Raw genomic sequence first — 20452 nt, 5'->3', positions numbered from 1 at the left:
TTCTATCTGTTTTTGTTTTTTTTCTGTCTCGCTCTATCGAAACAACAGAAAATGAAAGAATTTTACATTTCGAAATCATTTTTGCTATTATACGTTAATGAGAAAGATATATGATTAATATAATTTAATAAAAAAAAAATGAAAGAATTTTAATTCACAAATACGGTTGCCAGTTCTCCGTTTTTTTTGCCAGACTTCAGTTGCTTGGATTCAATACTCCAGCAGATGTGAAAATCTCCAATTTTTGTCGTCTGCTGGAGTATTAAATATTAGTCCAAGCAACCGAAGTCTGGCAAAAAAAAAACGTAGAACTGGCAACCGTATTTGTGAATTAAAATTCTTTCATTTTTTTTTTATTAAATTATATTAATCGTATATCTTTCTCATTAACGTATAATAGCAAAAATGATTTCGAAATGTAAACATTGATGAGATATACAATAGTTTACGACTTTCCGTGCATTATATGTACCGCGTTCGTCGAGGTGATCTGCAAGAACTCAGCGTGGTCTCGGGCGTTGGGTGCAAGATCAGAATATTATTCTGATCTGATTCTATAATGTTGAAGATCTTATATTCGATTCTGCTTTTTCCTTTTTTCATAATTTTTATTTAATAAATAACGTTATTAATAAACGTTATTATAAAGATATTACTCCAAATATACTTTTTATAAAATTTCAGAAATTATATATGTGTACTTCAATGTGTTCGAAATTAGCGCATTTCGAGCCGATTTCTGAAATGCTGCCTACTTTTCCTTCACAACCGCTCGACGCTTGACGGCCGAACCGCTCACGCGTGGACGTGTATCTCAAGAGTATCATAGTATAAGAAACATGCTGCGACCATACCTTCCAGCAAATTGTCATGAAAATATTTTCCTTCCTACATAACATTGTATTTTCTTAATAATGATTGAACATCATTTTAATAACTTAATGCATTTTACTAAATGTAATGTACTTTTAAAATATTACTTTATTATTTTTATGATACATTCAGTTTTAAAGCGTTACTGATCACGTTTTTGTGCCACAGAATGTAATATAAAATTTTACTTTACCGCGTCATATATCTGGTCATCTATTTGTATTTTTTTTTAGTGGAATAAACCTGGAGAATACACTTAAATGACGTATGAATAATAGAACTTCAAAGATAATAGAGAGTTTTTTTACAATAACATAGATTTAGATACGGTGAACGCCTTTTCTTAATTAGTCGCTAAGGAAAAGATAATGTGACCATGATACCTTTTTTCTTAGAGTGAAAAATAAAAATTTTTAGTGTGTATATGTGTGTATATATATATATATATATATATGCATACATATATCGTTTTGTGTGACGCTGTATGTGTAGAAAACAACAGCGTTATACGAGTCAATCAGCTGTAACCAGTATGACCCGCGTTCACAGTGTCGTTTCTGCACACAATCATATGTGTGTGTGTGTGTGTGTGTGTGTGTGTGTATTTATTTATATAGTGTTTTGTGTCCACAAAATAGAAAAAATGTAGTAGCAGAATATTGTCTGCCTTTAATAAGAGAAGGTTATGGGTGCTTTCTGACAAGCGACTCAGTACAATACAGTACAATATCTCATCCTTGTATTAGCGAACAAGATTGTAATCATGCACCGTGTCACACTGTGTCTCTTGTTGGAAGGCACTCTAGAAGGCCAAAATTGGTTATTGTGATGTATGTTTCTTGTTGGAAGGCACCCTATAAAGCCAGAATGAGAAAGGTTAGCATCTTTATGTTATTCGTGAAAATATCACTTTTATTTATCATACAAGTGATATGATTAAATGTTATAACAATAAATTGCGCTTTGCCTAATTATGGTCCAATGTCAGAGACGTTCATCGTGGGCTGACTATTTTTAATTTACTGCCAGAGGCGTTAATCGTGAGCTGGCTAGCTATAACAAAATGTCACAGCCATAAATCATGTTTTGGCTAGTTATAGACACATGTCAAAGGCGTTCATCGTAGGCTGACTATTTTTAATTTACTGCCAGAGGCGTTAATTGTGAGCTGGCTAGCTATAACAAAATGCCACAGCCGCAAATCGTGCTTTGGCTAGTTACAGATATATGTCAGAAGCGTTCATCGTGGACTGACTATTTTTAATTTATTGTTACAGAGGCATTCGATTATCAAATTTGGTGAAATACAATTACGAAATCAATTTGTAGAATTTTGCATCTGCAATTAAAGAAATATGAATAGATGTATTGTCATGATGGAATCAAAAGCTGATTGCTTGACATGATCGAAACAAAGAAACTAATGAAGAAAAAAAATTGAATATCAGTAAACAGTTTCTTTGAAACTTTACAACTTTTGTCTGAAACGTTTTTTCTAAAAACGTTATGTAATGGCCTTATAGCACAACAATGGCCGTAATTCAATCATAGAAGAGAACGTGAATCATAGATCAACATATTATATTTTGGCGTACTATGCATGCCGATACAAGTATAATTTACATTCCTTTACGATTATAATTATAGTCACCTTTATGTTCAGCTCCTAAATGCGGGGTCTTTTTGGACACCCTATATATATATATGTATGTATACATATATATAACATACATTACACAGTCAATAATCACATGCATAATTTTCGTACGATGCTGTACGTTTATGAAATGTATATAAGTATATCATATTCAAAGCAAAATGTTTTAGAGTGTACACTTAGGTCAATGTGTACGTTGACTAACAGCAAGTTACAATAAGTATATTTTTACTAAATACACTCTGACTTAGATATATCTTCGGATGGAACCATGTATTTGAAATACATGTATACACCTGTAATGTAATAGCACATTTTCCTTTATTCCCAATGTTATTTTAACTTAAGATGTAACATGCATTGTCAGTACGTAAATACATTGCACATACATATGTAGCTATTCCATCTCTTTTTATTATGTTTAATGGGCCTTTTACAAGCCATAAATCAGCCATAAATAAGAAGTCATACGCTAAAAATTGACTGTGATTGATCAATTTTTAGTTTCTGACTTCTTATTTGTAACTAATGGCTTATTGTAGAAGACCCATAAAAGAGGGATAAAAGTTACTCATACTTAGCTTTTCATGCAGATATAATATAGACACATTAATGAATATTAGAATTATATTTTATGTGCATTCTGATGTACACACATTACAAAACATAAAATATATTTCTAATTCATTTTCACATATGTGTGTAGCTACTTCATCCCTTTTTATTACGTGTAACAAAAAGGTGTACTGATGTCCTCTTTCTTCTACGTTTAATAAAAAGAGATATATTTTTTTGTGATCAAATATAATATATAATATAGATATCAGTGATATATGCTTTTATATTTTCAATATCAGAATATACATACAACTAACATAAAGTTAACGAGAGTCAAACGCAGATGATCAGACGTAATATTTAAAAAAAAATAATCAAATTACGAATCCTCTGATAAATCTTCATTTTATGTGCACATATTATATATACGCATTATATATATATATATATATATATATATATATATATAATATATGTATACAATTTTAATATTGCATATTAGTAGTAAAGTAAGGTGGGTTCTAACCAATGGGACTAGAGGGGAACGCGGAAATACTCATAGGCGCGGAGGATATCTAACGCGGGGAAAGAGGGGTAAAGGTCCGGAATTCTACATAATAGGATTCCTTTTTTTTTTGGCGTCAAAATTTGACCATGTTTTTCTTTAAAAATGCATCAGTAATAAAGGTTTGCATGTTAAAGAAAGATACAGCGCGCGTAACGTGCTATGAGTGAAGAAAGGATGGAAGAATCAATAGAGTACGAGTTTCTTTTGTACGATACAGTTTTTTCAATTTTATGGTTTTTCCTTGCGCGTCGAGACAAAGGATGGGTAGTAAAAAACAATACACACAAAATAATGCGAACAAAAATGTTTTATTCACATCTTATTACATCGGTTTTTGTACTTATTAAAAACTAAAGCTAATAGTTCGCAATCGACGAGCTGATGTCCATTGAAGATGTTGCTATCACATATAATGTTCTCAGATGCGATGTTGGAGAATCGCGTATACTTAGTATCTACCGTATCGACGAGTCGAGCTAATCGTTCGAACGTTACATCGATACACCGTTAAAGTCAAACATACGGCGTAGCGTCGTTTCGGTCATCGTAATGCATACGGATGAAAAATCGAGATGTACGAGCGTAGCATCGTTCAGCATGCAAACACTGACGGTTAGCGGTCCAATGCTTATAAAATTATCCTTGTATTCGTTTCGAAACAGCTTGTAAATATTTCCTCGCTGCTCGTAGAGGCTCTTCCACGTTTCGAGAAACAGCGATAGTTCGTGGCCGCGATCTCTAAGGGTGACCTCCTCGGTAGGCTAACGTTGATTCCAATTTCAAAAATTTGTAGCCCGTATTCGTCAGATCGTAACGTCTGCTCAGTAAACGCACCGCACGATGCTCCGTACTGTGTACATACATAATGTTAAAAAACATTTCTTTTGTGTATAGAAAGTTGAAACTTACATGTTATATTCCTTCTTTACATCATATGATGCACTGCTCTCTTTAGCGAAATACATTTTTTCAACCGTTCGTACAAGCGGGTATCGCAAGACTGATTGCATCCGCGTAAATTGTGACGTAATACTTCAGGAATCGATGAGAGAAGACAGGTCCTCCCCCTCTTTCCAAGAATTTCGAACATGTTGCGACACGTTTTATCAAGTCTTTCTGCGTATTTTCTTTGTCACGAATTTATACATACGTTTATACATACGTACATACGTTTATACATACGTTTATACATACGTTTATACGTACATTACAAAGGGAAAAGAAATACATAATAAATACGTTAACGTATTTTTATTTAAAAAATTTTTTTGCAACCACCAGTTATATATTTTCAATACATTTTGTAACGCGCAATTCTTAATATGTTGTCCACATCGTATAATATTAGTAACATCTAGATTAGATAAAGATTCCATGTCTTCGTAAATTGCATCCAAGGTCTCAATGTACATGCGTTCTCGTTCATCGTCCAGAAGCAAGTTCCGCAGTCACGTTCGTTTCTCGCGTCCCTTGACATACACGACAGCATTATCTTCAAATACAGCCATCGTAATTAGACGTTTTGCCTCGTTGTACGGGATCGTCCCGTCCTCCCATTGCAATCCATGGTGATAAGCAATCAACCAGGAGACGCAAAACCTGTCGGATCTTGTCAAAAATTTCCATGGCACGGGACTCGTTAAAATGTAATGCGTGAGAACGGTCCCCTGTTTCAGCACCGCCACTTCCTTCACGATAAATTTCTTGTTAACGATGAATCCTTGCAGATCCACGAACGTTGGCATGAGCATGTTGTCGAGAAGACTGCAGTCGGTTGCGGTCGATTGCGACGTATCGTAGATCTTATCGTGTTAGAGGTGCACTTAGGTGATTTTGCGCACAACATTGGTCAATGGATTATACTGAATCACGCGATCGTGTATGATGAGACAATAGACTGTTGTATTTGCAGGTACATTCTCTTTACATTCAAAGTCTAACACGTCCACGGTGCCACTCTTGATTGATTCGTTCTGTCGAGAGCAATCGATGATCACGAATGGACCATTACGTAAAAAAGTTATAAAGGTGAGACTCGGCTCGAGATACTCGTATCCGTAGTAGAAACACGCGTACAATTCGTACAGAATCGCACATCTGTTTTTGTCAAAATCCAGATTCAAGTCATCGTACGGATAACATTCCGAATTCAGGTAAAGTTTTGCATTGGTTAATTTGCAGTCGTCGAATCGACTTACATCCTTGGACATGACGTTTTTTCGACCTGTTTGCATAGCGAAAATAACGTAGCGCGGCTTTTCGAGCTGAGTAGCCGTCTTGATGGCCCACAAATGCTTGGTTGTGCTCTGCAAGAGCGGAAATTCGTACAAATCCCACGAGCGAAAAGCCATGCTCAGATATCGTCTTCTCTCCAAAGCGCGCAGCATCGACAGCTTTTTATCTCGCTCAATAACACATGTGGCATTCGAGCATTGGCTCTATCGCCGGATCTCCCGTCAGACAATTGTTGTCGTTGCACGCTCGTATTAAAATCAACTTATGACGAGCGTTGATCACCACGCGTTTGTAATCTTCGCAAAATCCCAGCAGTACGTAGAGGGTACACAGAAATTAAAATATCCGGCTGCAGTAGTCTGCGCATCCCAGCCGGCATTCCGTAGAATCACGCTTCTGTCGGATGACACTATTACATAGTTTTTGAGCGTGCTAGTTATACCCACATTTCTATTACGATCAATCTCCACACCATTGAGTTCATATCGAATCTCATCGAATATGAACCCGACGCAATTATTTCCCAATGTCACATGAGCACCCTGGACCACTTTGTTCTTCGTCAGTTTTCCCTCGACATATAGAAAGTTTTCGTACGGCAGTGTATATAGATCCTGTTGCTGTATGGGTATTCTTATTTCATCGCTGTACCCAAATGTACGTGGTGTTGGCGAACGGGTTGTACGTGTGAATCTCAATCTTGATGATGCGATCGTCAAAGATCGGTTCGTCTTTAATGTTTAAGATATCAGTCATCTTAAAAGTTGCGCACCACGAATCCCAAAGATTGTAAAAATTTAACGTTCGACGCACTTCTTGCTGACGCAATTGAATGAGCGAGCGTTATCGAGCGGTGATATTACCAGTCTTGTAAAGAATAGCGTTATCTCTCTGCATGCGCTCCGCTCCGTTTAATACGAGCATCTCATGCTCGCTGTCGCTGTCGCACGTGCAATCTGACGGTGATCTCTCCGCGAAAATCGAGTAATCGTCCGTTCTGGTCGACGACGCGTATCGTTAGATCCGTAATGCTCCGTACCGTCATCGGCAGGTAAATGATCTGCGTCGGCCTCTCCGATATCTTATATCCTGGTGGCACGCTCGGCGAAAATTCGTGTATCGTGTGCGCGCTTTTGCCGTTGCTGTACGCGCCCGCGGTCACGTTACACTCTACGCGGATAACGTTTACGTTCATTATGTTGATCGACATGTTCGATTCGTGCCATCTTCGCGGTCGCAGTATACGCTTCGACGAGAATCCCAGCAGCGATCCAATGCTGTTGGGCTTGCCAAAGTTTATTCTGTATGCACATTTAATCTCGCATCTCATCGTGTTGTAATTTGCGCGGAGCGTAATCGGATATTCTCCTCCCTCACCATTATCATCATCATCATCATCATCAGTGTCATTGTTGTTGTTATTGTTGTTGTTGTTGTTGTTGTTGTTATTATTGTCACCACGCACTACGTCAACGGTTTCAAGTGCGTTGCGGTGCGAATCTTTCCGTAAAATCGTACGTTTCAAAAATTCATTTATGTCTCGCACTTCGTACGAACCCTCGGGAATTGTAATTTCTGCGTCGTCTTTGCCAAAATAAAATTTATTGTTCGATTCGTTTACATTCGGTATCGTGTCATAAGTTTCAGAAATCGCCAGACTGAGCTCGTAATCGCCGTCACTCAAATCTATGGAGGGAAAGTAGCTCGCCGCGAGGACGGTGCTCTTCCCGCTCAGCGTAAGTGTCAGCGACATGACGGAAAAAGCGTTCGACTAATACTGAGATTTTACAGCACCTCGTCGAGCTTTTTAAATTCACGCGCGTCTATCGTTTGTAGAAACCGCAGAAACATTTGACCGCAGAAGTTCTGATCGTACGTCTGATAGGACGTCCTGTCCGCGTTTATAGGGGCTGAGATACAGTCCGCGTCCATATTTGTAGGGAGCGAGATACAGACCGCGGCCTTGTTCCATCGCGCGGTCGTGACGTTGCAGTTCCTCGAGCTGACGTCGCGCGGCTTTGCTATCGTTTACCGCTTCACCAGTCAAGGACCCGAGCGCGCCCAACATTGGCAGAAAAGATAACGCACCACCTCGTTTTGCCATTGGAAGTATCCGCTTTTTCGTTGTCTTTTTCCTCTTGTCTTTTGTCGTCTTCTTCTTTGATTTCATGCCCATGCCGATCTTGGTCTTGGCTTTCATCGCTGCCCAAATGACAGCAGCGGCGTCTCTCTCGCTCAGAGCCGAATCTCTCGCGGTGACACATTTCCGCGCCTTCTCGGCGAGTACTTTGTCTGCCGCGTGTCTATCAGTGAGATTGTTGCTCCGAGAATACGCGATGTCGTGTTCTCGGCACGCCGCGTCCAGCGGATTTATGCCCGCGTCACCTCGGCTAATCGCTTCGTAAGCCGAGTGCCCGGGCCGCAAAACTGGTAGCTGGAAAGGGATTACCTCATGCAATGACATTGAACGACAACGCGATCGATTACGAGCACTGGGATGATCCCAACGAGCTGGTGAATCGTCTACGATTGCTCGACGCTTCGCACCGAGCAGGCAACAACGCTCACGACAACGAGATGCTGTCGATTATCGAGGAACTTCGCGAAGCTGGTCTTATTATAAATTAAATCGCGTATCCATGAAACGATTCAGTCGAGTAACATCAGCGAGAAAAAATAGATTATTTTCTCGTACTCAGTGTATTACGCGTCGAATCATGAAAAAGAAATCTGCGAAAAAGAGAGAGAAAATTAGCTCCGAGAGACGTCGACTCGTCGAGGTATTGCACGCTCCTGCGAGAAGAAATTTTCCGCGAAGGCACGTTATAGTTCGAGGATACGACGATCTGTGGCAGGCTGATGTCGCTGAGATGCGCCTGTACCGGGTTTCAACAGAGGCGACCACTACATACTCACCGTCATCGATGTGTTGAGCAAATACGCGTGGGCCATACCACTCAAGAGCAAGGGTGGAAACGAGACGGCTAACGCTATCGCCGAGATCGTTCGAGAGAGTAGATGATGTCTGAAAAATTTACAAACGGATATGGGGAAAGAGTTTTACAACGCCGATTTGCAGAAAATCTTGAAAAAGCACGATGTTAATCACTATTCCACGTATTCGACGTTGAAAGCGTCAATGGTCGAGCAGTTCCATCGCACGCTCAAGAACGACATGTGGAAGATGTTTACGCTCAACGGCAATTACAAGTGGGTCGACAAGCTGCCGCGTCTCCTGTCAGACAACGCGCGCAAGTACTATCGGCATGCGACCCGCCGAAGTAAGTCCCGCGATCGCCGAAAGACTCTTGAACACGGTGTACAGCGCGATAAAGATTGCGGGTCCTGCAAAATTCAAAATAGGCGATTCGGCGTGAGCAAGTACAAGACGATTTTTTAGAAGGGTTACGCGCCAAATTGGACCACCGAGGTGTTTACGATCGTTAAGGTATCAATCCTGTAACCTATTTACTCGAAGATTATCGCGGAAAATCCGTCGCTGGAGCATTCTACGAGTACGAGTTGCATCGCGCTACTCATCCGGACGTGTATCTCGTGGAGAAAGTACTGCGCAGGAAGGGAGACAAGGTGTACGTTAAGTGGCTGGGATTCGATGGATCGCACAATTCATGGATACACAAAAACAATATTATTTGATAAAATAACAATAATAATTTTGATTCATATATTTTAATTCTACATATAAAAAATATATCAATATAAGTATATAAACGTATATTTTTTATTACTTCCCATTCATCTTCGTTTTACAGTATACAGATATAAAATACGTATATAAATGTACATGAAATGAAAATAATAGTAATACATAATAAATGGTACTACATAAAACGTAATAGTAACTAGTACTTATATAAACAAATGCATTACGTGCAAATTATAATGATAATAGTAACATGTACATTGTGATAATAGTAACATGTACATTGTGATAATAGTAACATGTACACATGAAAATATTTAAAAATGTAGAAAAAACATAATAGTAATATAAATGTTGATACACACACACATACACACACACACACACACACACACACACACACACAAAAACACATACACACACATATATTTATTACAAAGGTATCCGCCAATGCCCCCACGGGGCATAACGTCTCCGTCGAGTCCGGTACGACGTATCGTTTGTCATCGTATGGACTCAGAGCGATTTTCGATTCGGATATCGTGTACACATCGTGCAGTTTAGATCGTATACACATTGACGACGAGTCATTTCGATCTCTTCGTTCAAACACCGCGTGTAATCGTTGAACGTTATCGTTCGCGCTACGACGTTACTCTTTACGCCTTTCGCTTTTTTAGTTTCTCTCTTGCCGTCCACCCTCACCGCGTACATCTTCGTTCTGAGACCAACGAATTCGGTCATCACACCGAATTATTTTCGTCCTTTATCAGACCAGGTACTTTTTTGTTCACGAGAGGCATACCGTACGCGTTGTCCATCGGATAATCGCTCGTGTCGAATCTAGCGATATCGCGTTTCATAGTCTCATAAACATCCTCGCACTCGATGCTGTATATAAGACTGTCCATGTCGGTATACATAATTTTACATTTGTCGCGAAACAGTGGTAACATATACTCGTGATGAAATTCGTATAAGCAGACTTTCAATATGTCGAGTATACATATACCCACGTAAATCGGCTTGTTGAACTTCACTTCGAGTTTGCACAGTTCGACGGCGATCAAATTTTCCGCAAAGATGCTATGACTGTGAAATTCGGTTTCACGTTCATTGCCTCCGTACCGTACCGTCCATCCCATTTTGTTAATCAATTTACGTCAACGTGGTTGCGCACATTCTCCATAGTTTTATCGAATACAGCGTTCATTAATTTATATAAATTTTTCTCGAAATCACTTTTAGCGCGAGTTCTGAAATTTGTATTGAGTTCAATATAATCGCGAAGCCATGGAGATTGCGCGAATTGTAGTACTCAATGAATCTTTGTTACGCGAAGACCGTGACGAGTACATTGTTGCAGGTTGCGGTAGTGGATGACATAACACTGTTTATCGTACAGCGTCGCTAAAAGTTTAGCCTCGCGCTTGCCGGGCGGCTTATCGCGCGTCGGACAGAACGGCAGGTCAGTGTGCAGATCGTCTAGATGTTGTGGATACTCGAGATCGACTTCGAGAATGTAACCGATGGATGAATCCAAAGCGATCGCTCTCACGTCAAAATTCGCAGCGTCTTCGGCCCATCGAAATTCGGCGTATGGCAATGGTTGACACATCGCCTATAAATTCCGTATAAATTGTTAACATCGTAGTACATCAAGTACGACGACGGTTTCGATGAGTCGTACGCATGTACTTGTTATTAGCCTATCTACCGGAACATTGACTGAGACCACCGCGTATACCGCGCTCGATGAACATGATCATATCGATGTCGGTGAGTAACTCGAATCTTATACGTGTATGTTTTAGCATCGCGTTCCACGTGAAACCAGGCAATGTACGAGTATAGTAATGCGCGGGATCGAGACCGTAACTCGCGACACAACTTTCGCGGAAATTTTCGAAAATGTTGGCCAATAACAAGACATCGGTTTTCAAGTACAGATCACTTGCCGAGCGTTTGAATGGAGAATCACTTTCAGACGCAGCGTGAGCGTAATCGCTCTCAGATACTGTATCGCCCGTTAACGAACTGAAAAATAATTCGCGCGGTAGTAAGCGCGTGTCCTGCAATTTTTCGACGCGATCAATGTACATCGTACGGAAAGACATCTTTTCGTGTGAGTAATTCAAATTCTTCATCCGATAATGTTGGAAATTCGGAACGTACAATTTTTAATTTGTCTTTACTTAAAAACGGCGTCAATTTATCGAGGCTTACGTTTAGAAATTTTAAAGAATCGATAAATCGTAATTTTATGCAATTTTTCTGAAAATTCTTTTCATTTGTGTCTTTGATGCTATCGACATTTTTAGTGAATGAAATATATTTTTCTTTAGTTATCGGTAGTATATCTACATGTCCTTCGAACGCGGTAGCAATTTCTTTAATTATAAAATGCGCGTCATAGCCTGATAAATTGTGAAAAACGATCGGAATATAAAATGAATTTTTATAATTTAAATTATAATTTCCATGCGCTGGAATCTATCGGTGAGATGACAATGATCGCGGACCCGCGTATCGACCGGCGCGAATGGTTTCTCGCAAATATGGCAACGCGTCGCGCTACGGTACGTCTCCAATTGTTCTTTCGACAACGTTTCCATGGGTACGTTGGCGGATGCTATTTTTAACTCGATGCGCCAAATCGTTGAGTTGTCGCGCGAACCACGTTATGCAATCTTCATCGCGACGGAACCGATACAACGATAACGCGTCGTTGTACGAACATCGCACGTAGTATCCTATACTAAATAGCTCGTGCCGTTGATACGTGTACGACGACGACGACGACGACGCATTTTCCCTTTCAAGTTCAATCTTCCGTAGAACGCACTCCAAGTCAGCGTAGACGATGAATGGGGCGCTCTGCTTATTGCAATGGTTCTCAAATTCGAGTCACTTGTCGTCCACGCTCGGCAGTCGGATAGCGAAGTCGTTCATCTTCTCGCAGTCCATTACGTGCGACTGCAATTTTTCGTTGGTATTGAAGTAGTGCAAGCATCTGAAAAAAGAAAAAAATTATAACTATTACCATTTATTTTATTAGTAAGACGGAAATTATAATAATTTTTCATGTATATTTACCGATCGCAGAAAAATTTCTTGTTCTTTTTCCCACTAATCTGCGAACTCACGAGATGGGATAGGATTTTTATCCACGCAAAATGCCCAACACCGTCATTGCGTGGATCTTGCACGTACAGCACGTTGACGTGTTTCTCCTTCTTTTCATTGGTGAGTCGCAGAGGAAGGATCTGTTTATTCTCGATGCCGTACACGTTGATCGACACCGCGTTCAACCGTTCGAATTTAGAAATGTCTTTTAAAGTCACTGGAAACTCAATGTTTGCGAGATTCAGTACTGTCGTATAATGTGGATACGACGATTCCCGTATACTTTTTAGCCGGGTACAGCGCGGCGACCACGCGAAGCACGCATTGTCCGTCGTACGCACACTGATCACCGCTCGTTTCGTCGTGATTTCCCACGGCACTTTGATGTGGCATCCCGCGCGCATAGGATTTAATTTGTTCATGTTAAATTCACTATACGTAATAATGCCCATCCTCGTTCCTGGAATTCTTCGAGCGATGCTAGGATAGGCTCGATGACACGCTACTCAAATCCAAATCGTACCACTCGCGCAAATCGGTGTATCGGTATATCTCGCTGTTCTTTGATAATTATGCTCTTATGAGCACGTTTATCCTTCGTCACGAATTCACCATTGAAGGCAGTGTTCACTTTTGCGCTATCGTGTCTTTCTACTGCGTCTCGCACACGCTCGAACACTATTGCTTTCGCGTCTTCCAAAAACCGTCGCGGCTCAATGTGATTAGAGTTTATCACAGCTGTCGATATACGGCTTTCAAACGCGGCGTCGCCAGAGAGATCTTTCGTCGCAATCTTTACTCGCGTACTCGCCACCAACGTGCACGAAACGTCGCTCCAATTGCACTTTTGCACCCGCGCGATCCTCGCCACCGCAGATTGTCTGTGTCCAACGGCGAGACGCGGACGCTTGGCACGACGAAGTTCTTCGAGCCGCTCGATGCACTCGTCGCATCGTTGCAGCCACGCGAAACACTCCACCAGAGTAGCGATCTGGCTGCACTGTTCCAACAATTCGCGTTCCACTTGCTCGTGATTTTTCATGTCTTTTTTTTTTACAGTCTTTAGATCACATCACACTCTTCCATGAAGCACTTGCACGTGACTCGTTCACACACGTTGCAGCACCGTGACATATCTAAAATGTCATAACGTTCTAACACTTTTTCATTATATTTGTTTGTGAAAGTGCACTGTTCACATTCAAAACATTGATCGTCGCATCTATCGAAAAATAGTTTTAGCGTAAGATCACGATCATGAAACTCCATCCATATTGTCGATAATCAGCAGTTCGACGCACTTTTCATTACCCGCGGGAATTTTAATATGCACTATTGCATATGCACCAACCTTTACTCTTATCTGCAATTTTCTTCGCTCAATAATAATCGTCCTTTATTACTTGAACATTTCTATTCCACTAATGTCTCTTTTCATATTCATCGTCCTCGTAATATTTGTCTCGTAACCATGGGTACACTTTCTGTCGCGCGAGTAAAGATCAGTCAGAAACAGGCTCTCTAATAACTATTCCATGTTTCTCACCACGTATACCTAATTCGCGATCGCGTAGAAATTGCACCGGCGATATTCGCGCACCTGTGTCTCTTTTTTGCAGATTACCGAGAACATATAGAACATCGTCTACATTATAGTCTTCCCACATATTTCCTGGTGTAGTGTTTCGCTCACAATATTTTCGCTCACTATTCGCAATAATTTTTTCAATGTGTGCACTGTAGGCACTTGTTGCATGATAATATAACGTATTGGTAGTCTGCAATTTGTGCAAGACTGACCGCTTAGCGCGTAAATATATCCAATATCGTGCTTCCTTACGAGATACAATCCTGCGATATCAGTATTAGTCAAACGGATCATACATTCTGCACATATACTTAAAGCACTCGTCGTAGCAATGAATTATACAGTGTTTAGTACGGTTGTTCAGTGCACGGATTTCTGATGATGGCACAAATCTTTCTACGTAATCTGTATCACGCTCGCTCAAATCGCTAGTATAGTCAGCGTCGTCTGATAATATTTCTTCGTCGGAATCGATTTCTTCGAAGTTCACTTCTTCGAACACTTCGAACACTTCATCTCTGATATGTGCGAAATGTTCCGGATCTGCGTTTTGAACATACTCGACTGCGTTGGCTATGTTCGCATGATGGTTAGCCATATTATGCTTATCGTCAATAACTGAAGCGACTGATTCGTTCGTCTTCCAGGACACCATTGTGGTGCATCGAGCACTTATGCCCTTTTATATATTTTATTATGTCCAATGGACTCCAAGATTTCTTTGTTTCATGAAAATTTCGACAAAACAGTCGTTAATACAAAGTAAACATAAAACTCAAGCTTTAACGGTCACCGATCATGACAATATTCAAGAAACGTGCCATTAGAAAATCTTTCCAACGATATTGGAAACATAAACAAAAAACATAGATCCTCAGAATCGTCAGATCCACGGCACAATTTACGACAAAGGTTACAAATCATGTAGAGAAAAAATCCTATTTACACAGGATCCACATTTAGATTTTGTATGTACTGAACCAATCGTGTATAAATAAAGACTCATATTTCCAAACATGTAAAAGCAAATTGAAAGGCGTCAACAATAGGAAGTTGGTAAAATAAATGAGGAATCACAAAGCGTAGCTTTTAATTTTTTAGATTGTCGATCGTAAAATTTAAGTAAATATTTTCTAAATGAGAGAACACATGTTCAAGTAATAAAAGAGAAATCGATGACAAAAAAAAGGGTGCGTTCTACTTGGAGTACTCGCCTTTGTGTGAATACTTGCACATCCTGTCTTCCACATTTACTTATGGAAGAGTTATGTTTTTTTTTTGTTTAACAACCGAAAAACATTGGTGCTTCTATTAATACTTGGCGACATGTCACCGATCTGATAGTATATATATATATATATATATATATATATATATATATATATATATATTATCGTCGAGGCATATATATATATATGCCTCGACGCGCCAGGAAAAACCATATTGAAAAAACTGTATCGTACAAAAGAAATTCGTACTCTATTGATTCTTCCATCCTTTCTTCACGTTACGCGCGCTCTATCTTTTTGTAACATGCAAGCCTTTATTACCGATACATTTTTAAAGAAAAACATGGTCAAATTTTGACAACAAAAAAAAGGAGCCCTATTGTGTAGGAGTCCGGACCTTTCCCTCTCTTTCCCCGCGTTAGGTATCCCCCGCGCCTACGAGTATTTCCCCGCACCCCGCGTTCCCCTATAGCTTCATGGGTTAGAACCCGCCTTGCTTTACTATTCATATTTAAACATAGGGAATGCATAAATAGCTTAGCATTGATAACTTCTATCTGCAACGTATGTATATTCACACATTATAGTATACATATATGCAATATTGTATAATATTGCCTATATGTATATTATATTTAAGTACACACACCACTAATATTTTAACATGATTAACTTTATTAAACGTAGCAAAAAATGGTATAGTAATTATATATGTAATATATCTATGTATAGCTAATACATATCACATCCTGACTTAAAATGACATTGTACGACAGGAAAAATGCTTTCCTGTCGTACAATGTCATTTTAAGTCAGGGCCATGTGTCAATGTACACTGTCAATACTGAAAATCTATAGTTACATATTTTCAGTACTCGCAGTCAATATCGGTACACAGTCGTAGTATCACTTTTTCCTATCAATATCATTTTAAGGTTTAGTCAAGATATAACATATATTATTGTCAATATATGGACACATGTTTCATAGATATTCATGAAAAAGAATTATATTATGTATATGCAATGTCGTATTCATTTATTGATACTATATTATTATTACCTAAAATGGCATTGGACATAAAGAAAAAGTGCTATTATGGCTTCGTATCGATATAACTATTAAAGTTAAAAATCTGTACTTTATGTATATTACAGATTTTTAATACTGGTGATATATACTGGAACACGGCCTACACTGCATGTGTACATAATACATAACACTGTATTTCTAAGGCCCGATTCTACAAATATAAGATTAACTTCAATTACGGTTTATTTTTTCTCAATTCTAAAATTGGAAAATTTTCCAAAATAAATCTTACATTTGTGGAACCCATCCTAATACACGTCCTTGCTAAGATGATAACGTAGAAAACGGAATAAAAATATCGATGATAATTAATCGATCGAATTTCCTGTATGATCATATTAACTCATAGGGCGTTAGCATCTTATATATTGGAAATATAATAAAAACCTGTAATATCGACCTTGATTAACTTCAGCCTTCGCTCCAGCATCCCCTTAATACTAAAAAAATCATAATTAAATTGACTTCATACGATAAAGTCTGAAAAATTCTCCGAACCGCCTCCATTAATGAGTATAAAAAATTAGAAAATCATCTCAATATAAATATATAACCTATAATAATAAAATAATAATCAAATCTAATAATGAATAATTTAAATAAATATTAGTAATATACCCATATATTAACCAATTTATTATCATTACCATAAATAAAATAATAGGACAAATATAATATACTTAATAATTTGATTTATAAACAATAAAAACCTCTTTACTAAACAACTTAATAGCATCTCTAAAAGGCTGTAATAATCTCTCTAATCCTACTTTATTGGGCTTCATACGCTTTTGAATATATCCCAAAATTTTACGCTCTAAAAGAATCAAAAAAGCCACTCTCACTAATACATAAATTTCTAAAATAATTAATCTAACCAAATTCATTAAGATATAATTCATATACTTTAAAATTACTTATATATCATATATTTATATATTTAATATTAAATTCTAAATTTAATGCACTATTTTGCCAAAGTAATAAATAAAAAAAAATCTTAATCTAATAATTATTTTTCTTTTCTCTTCTCTGTTATTATCAATTAGAATTTATTATTAATCCTTATTTATTTTTTAATGATATATTAAAATATATTGAGAGTACAAATAAGTTTCCGCCGTTTTTTATCAAAAATTAAGCATTTATTGAGAAAGAATGGTACATAATGTTTTCTTGAAAGTATTGTCCATTGCTAGCCATTACTTTTTCCCATCTTTCTGGTAGCATACGGATACCGCGTTGAAAGAACGCTTCATCTTTTAAGGCTATCCAATTATCGATCCAATTTTTGGTATCTTCATATGATGTGAAGTGCTGCTCAGACAGGCCATGCGTCATCGATCGAAATAGATGGTAATCGGAAGGGGCAATGTCTGGCGAATACGGCGAGTGGAATAGAACTTCCTAATTGAGTGTTTCCATGTAGGTTTTGACCGGTGCCGCAACATCTGGTCGAGCATTATCATGCAGGAGAATAATTTTGTCATGCCTGGAGTAGTAGTGGGCGCGTTTTTCTTTGAGCTCGGCTCAATCTCATCAATTGTGTTCGGTAGAGAGCCCCAGTAACGGTTTCGTTCGGTTTGAGCAACTTATAATACACGACACCAAGCTGATCCTATCAAATACACAACATGAGTTTTTTTCCAATGAATATTCGACTTGGTTATCGATGTTGAAGCATAGCCAGGTGATCCCCATGATTTCCTCTTCTTTGAGTTATCGTAGTGGATCCATTTTTCATCACCATACTTATACGATACAAAAAACCCTTTCGTTTATATCTGACAAGCAGCATTTGACATATGGAAAATCGGCGTTCAACGATTCAGTTCATATGGAACCTAATTCTCTTGCTTTTGAATCATTCCCAATGATTTCAAACGATGTGAAATTGCTTGTTGAGTCGCTCCTAATGTAAGTGCAAATTTTGCGTTTGGCACGAATCTTCATCCAATAATGCTTCCAATTCCGCGTCTTCGTACACTTTCGGCCTTCTTTATCTTCGACGTCAAATTCACCGTTCTTAAACTTTTGAAACCACTCACGACTTCTTTTACTTAAGGCAGTCTCACCATATGCTTCTACAAGCAATCGATGAGCCTCAGCTGCAGATTTCTTCAAATTAAAGAAGTAAATCAAAAATTCCCGCAAATGACGCTTATTCGGCTCAAAACTCGGCATTTTCGCACAAAAAAAAATATATGATGTTGATACAAAATCGCTAGTATTTTAAGGTTATGTTGTTAACAGATGTCCAACCTTACGATATAACGTTTTACATCAGACAATTTTATTGCTTACTAGTGGTTCCGTCTTTTGTCAAACGGCGGAAACTTATTTGTACTCCCAATAATATTTTTTTAAATTTAAAATTCATAAATATAGTCCTTTCGTACCAATATTTATAACCTAATTATAGATAGAAGTCGATCTGGATCACACCGATCTAAACTCAAATCATGTAAGATTCTAAAAGTCGAACAGACTTAAATATTAAACTTTTACATTTAATTTTTATCTTAATTCAACATCGAGGTCGCAATCAATTTGATCAATATGATCTTTCTAAAAATATTACTGTTATTCTTAAGATAATTATTTCTTACTTAATTTTAAATAAAAATTCTTCCTTAATTAAATTAATTACTTCTACTAATTTATATCTTAATTTTAAACTAAAGTTAATTAAATTTAGTAATCCGCCCAACTAAATATATAAACTCATTTAACTATAAATAAAATACTCTAATAAATTTATATACAAAATTCTATAGTCTTTTCGTCCCATAATTTCATTTAAAAATTTTAATATAACTACTAAATTCAATAACTTATCTAAGACAGCTTAAATTTTATCCTTACATTCATTCTAGTTTCCAATTAAAAAACAATTTATTATACTACCTTTGTACAGTCAATATACTGCAGCTATTTAATTTTAAATAATTATTAGATGTCGGTTCCTGGGCATATCGTCCTGGTACTGTCGATTTATTCGGCAATTTGCAATGGTTAGTGAGCCACTCACGAGACTATTGAAAAAGAATCAGCGTTGGGAGGGGGGCATGTTACGTCCAATGATCCGTGGTAAGAGGATCCTAGATGCGACGTTATTGTGGGTGTATATCTCCTTCGGTTAAGGAGATTAAAATCCCAGGATAATTAGCTGTTTTCTACTCCTGAAGACTGGTTCGGAGTTGATGATATTTATAGGACAACTTCCTTCTTCAATTGGAATGCAAGGCTTTGAATGAAATGATGAACACTCGATGTTTAAGTTATAATATTATATTTCGAATACTGGTTGGGGTTACAATTTAGACTTAGAGCACGGAGATTCTGAATTAGAATTTAAAATTAAAAAGATTCTAAAGAAACTTCTAGCGCCAAAATGAATGCTAGGGTTAAAAATATATATGTATATGTGTGTGTTCACTTGTAATCCTATCTGATTTCTAAATTGACTCTCTTTACAAAAGTAACCGGGTAAGATTCCTTCTTAAGGAAAGGAAGCTTCTTATATAGTACAATAGAAAAGTAGATTACATGATTCACTAGGGTCCATGAGTAATGCTCCTTATAAGGTAATGGCGTGATCGCAAGTTTCGCTCCTTACATGGTAAGGTATGCGGAGGCTAAACTTGCTTACAGTGATGAGTCATGATGACTGTACGTCTAAAAATAGCTATGACTCTGTGTGGAATAAGTCGCTGATGGTGTGATCAGCTGATTTAAGCGAAGTATAGCTATAGCAAAGCTTATTCTATTGCGAGAACGATATTCCCTTTAAGTTAAGAAATAGTTTTAATGATTTTATTCGTTTCAGTGCGTTAGAATTAATATTAGACATGTTTTATGA

At 38.0% G+C, this 20452-nt stretch overlaps 2 protein-coding genes across 2 annotated transcripts; one reads left to right on the top strand and one right to left on the bottom strand.

Annotated features, from left to right (window-relative positions):
- Nucleotides 1-3825: 3825 nt before the first annotated feature.
- LOC147906711 (uncharacterized) lies at nt 3826-15624 on the bottom strand. The gene is made up of 2 exons (XM_087416017.1): nt 12652-15624; nt 3826-12568 (listed from the first exon to the last, which is right to left on the bottom strand). The coding sequence occupies exon 2, from the start codon at nt 7642-7644 to the stop codon at nt 6817-6819; it is 828 nt and encodes a 275-aa protein (XP_087272143.1). The 5' UTR covers nt 7645-12568; nt 12652-15624; the 3' UTR covers nt 3826-6816.
- Nucleotides 8938-9548, top strand: LOC147906712 (uncharacterized). The gene is made up of 2 exons (XM_087416248.1): nt 8938-9172; nt 9370-9548. The coding sequence occupies exons 1-2, from the start codon at nt 8938-8940 to the stop codon at nt 9546-9548; spliced, it is 414 nt and encodes a 137-aa protein (XP_087272374.1).
- Nucleotides 15625-20452: the final 4828 nt, after the last annotated feature.

This window comes from Acromyrmex echinatior, chromosome 19 (genome assembly GCF_024713525.1).
Source record: "Acromyrmex echinatior isolate Ae372 chromosome 19, ASM2471352v2, whole genome shotgun sequence".
In the NCBI taxonomy this organism is placed as follows: Eukaryota; Metazoa; Arthropoda; class Insecta; order Hymenoptera; family Formicidae; genus Acromyrmex; species Acromyrmex echinatior.
Note: the sequence above shows the minus strand (reverse complement) of the source record. Positions and strands in the feature narration are given on the sequence as shown.

Excerpts from the sequence above, each read along its gene's own strand:
- LOC147906712 (XM_087416248.1), top strand. The coding sequence starts at position 8,938 with ATGGGGAAAGAGTTTTACAACGCCGATTTGCAGAAAATCTTGAAAAAG. Across the intron at positions 9,173-9,369 it reads TCGGCATGCGACCCGCCGAA|ATTATCGCGGAAAATCCGTC; the intron begins GTAAGTCCCGCG and ends ATTTACTCGAAG.
- LOC147906711 (XM_087416017.1), bottom strand. The coding sequence starts at position 7,644 with ATGTCGCTGACACTTACGCTGAGCGGGAAGAGCACCGTCCTCGCGGCG.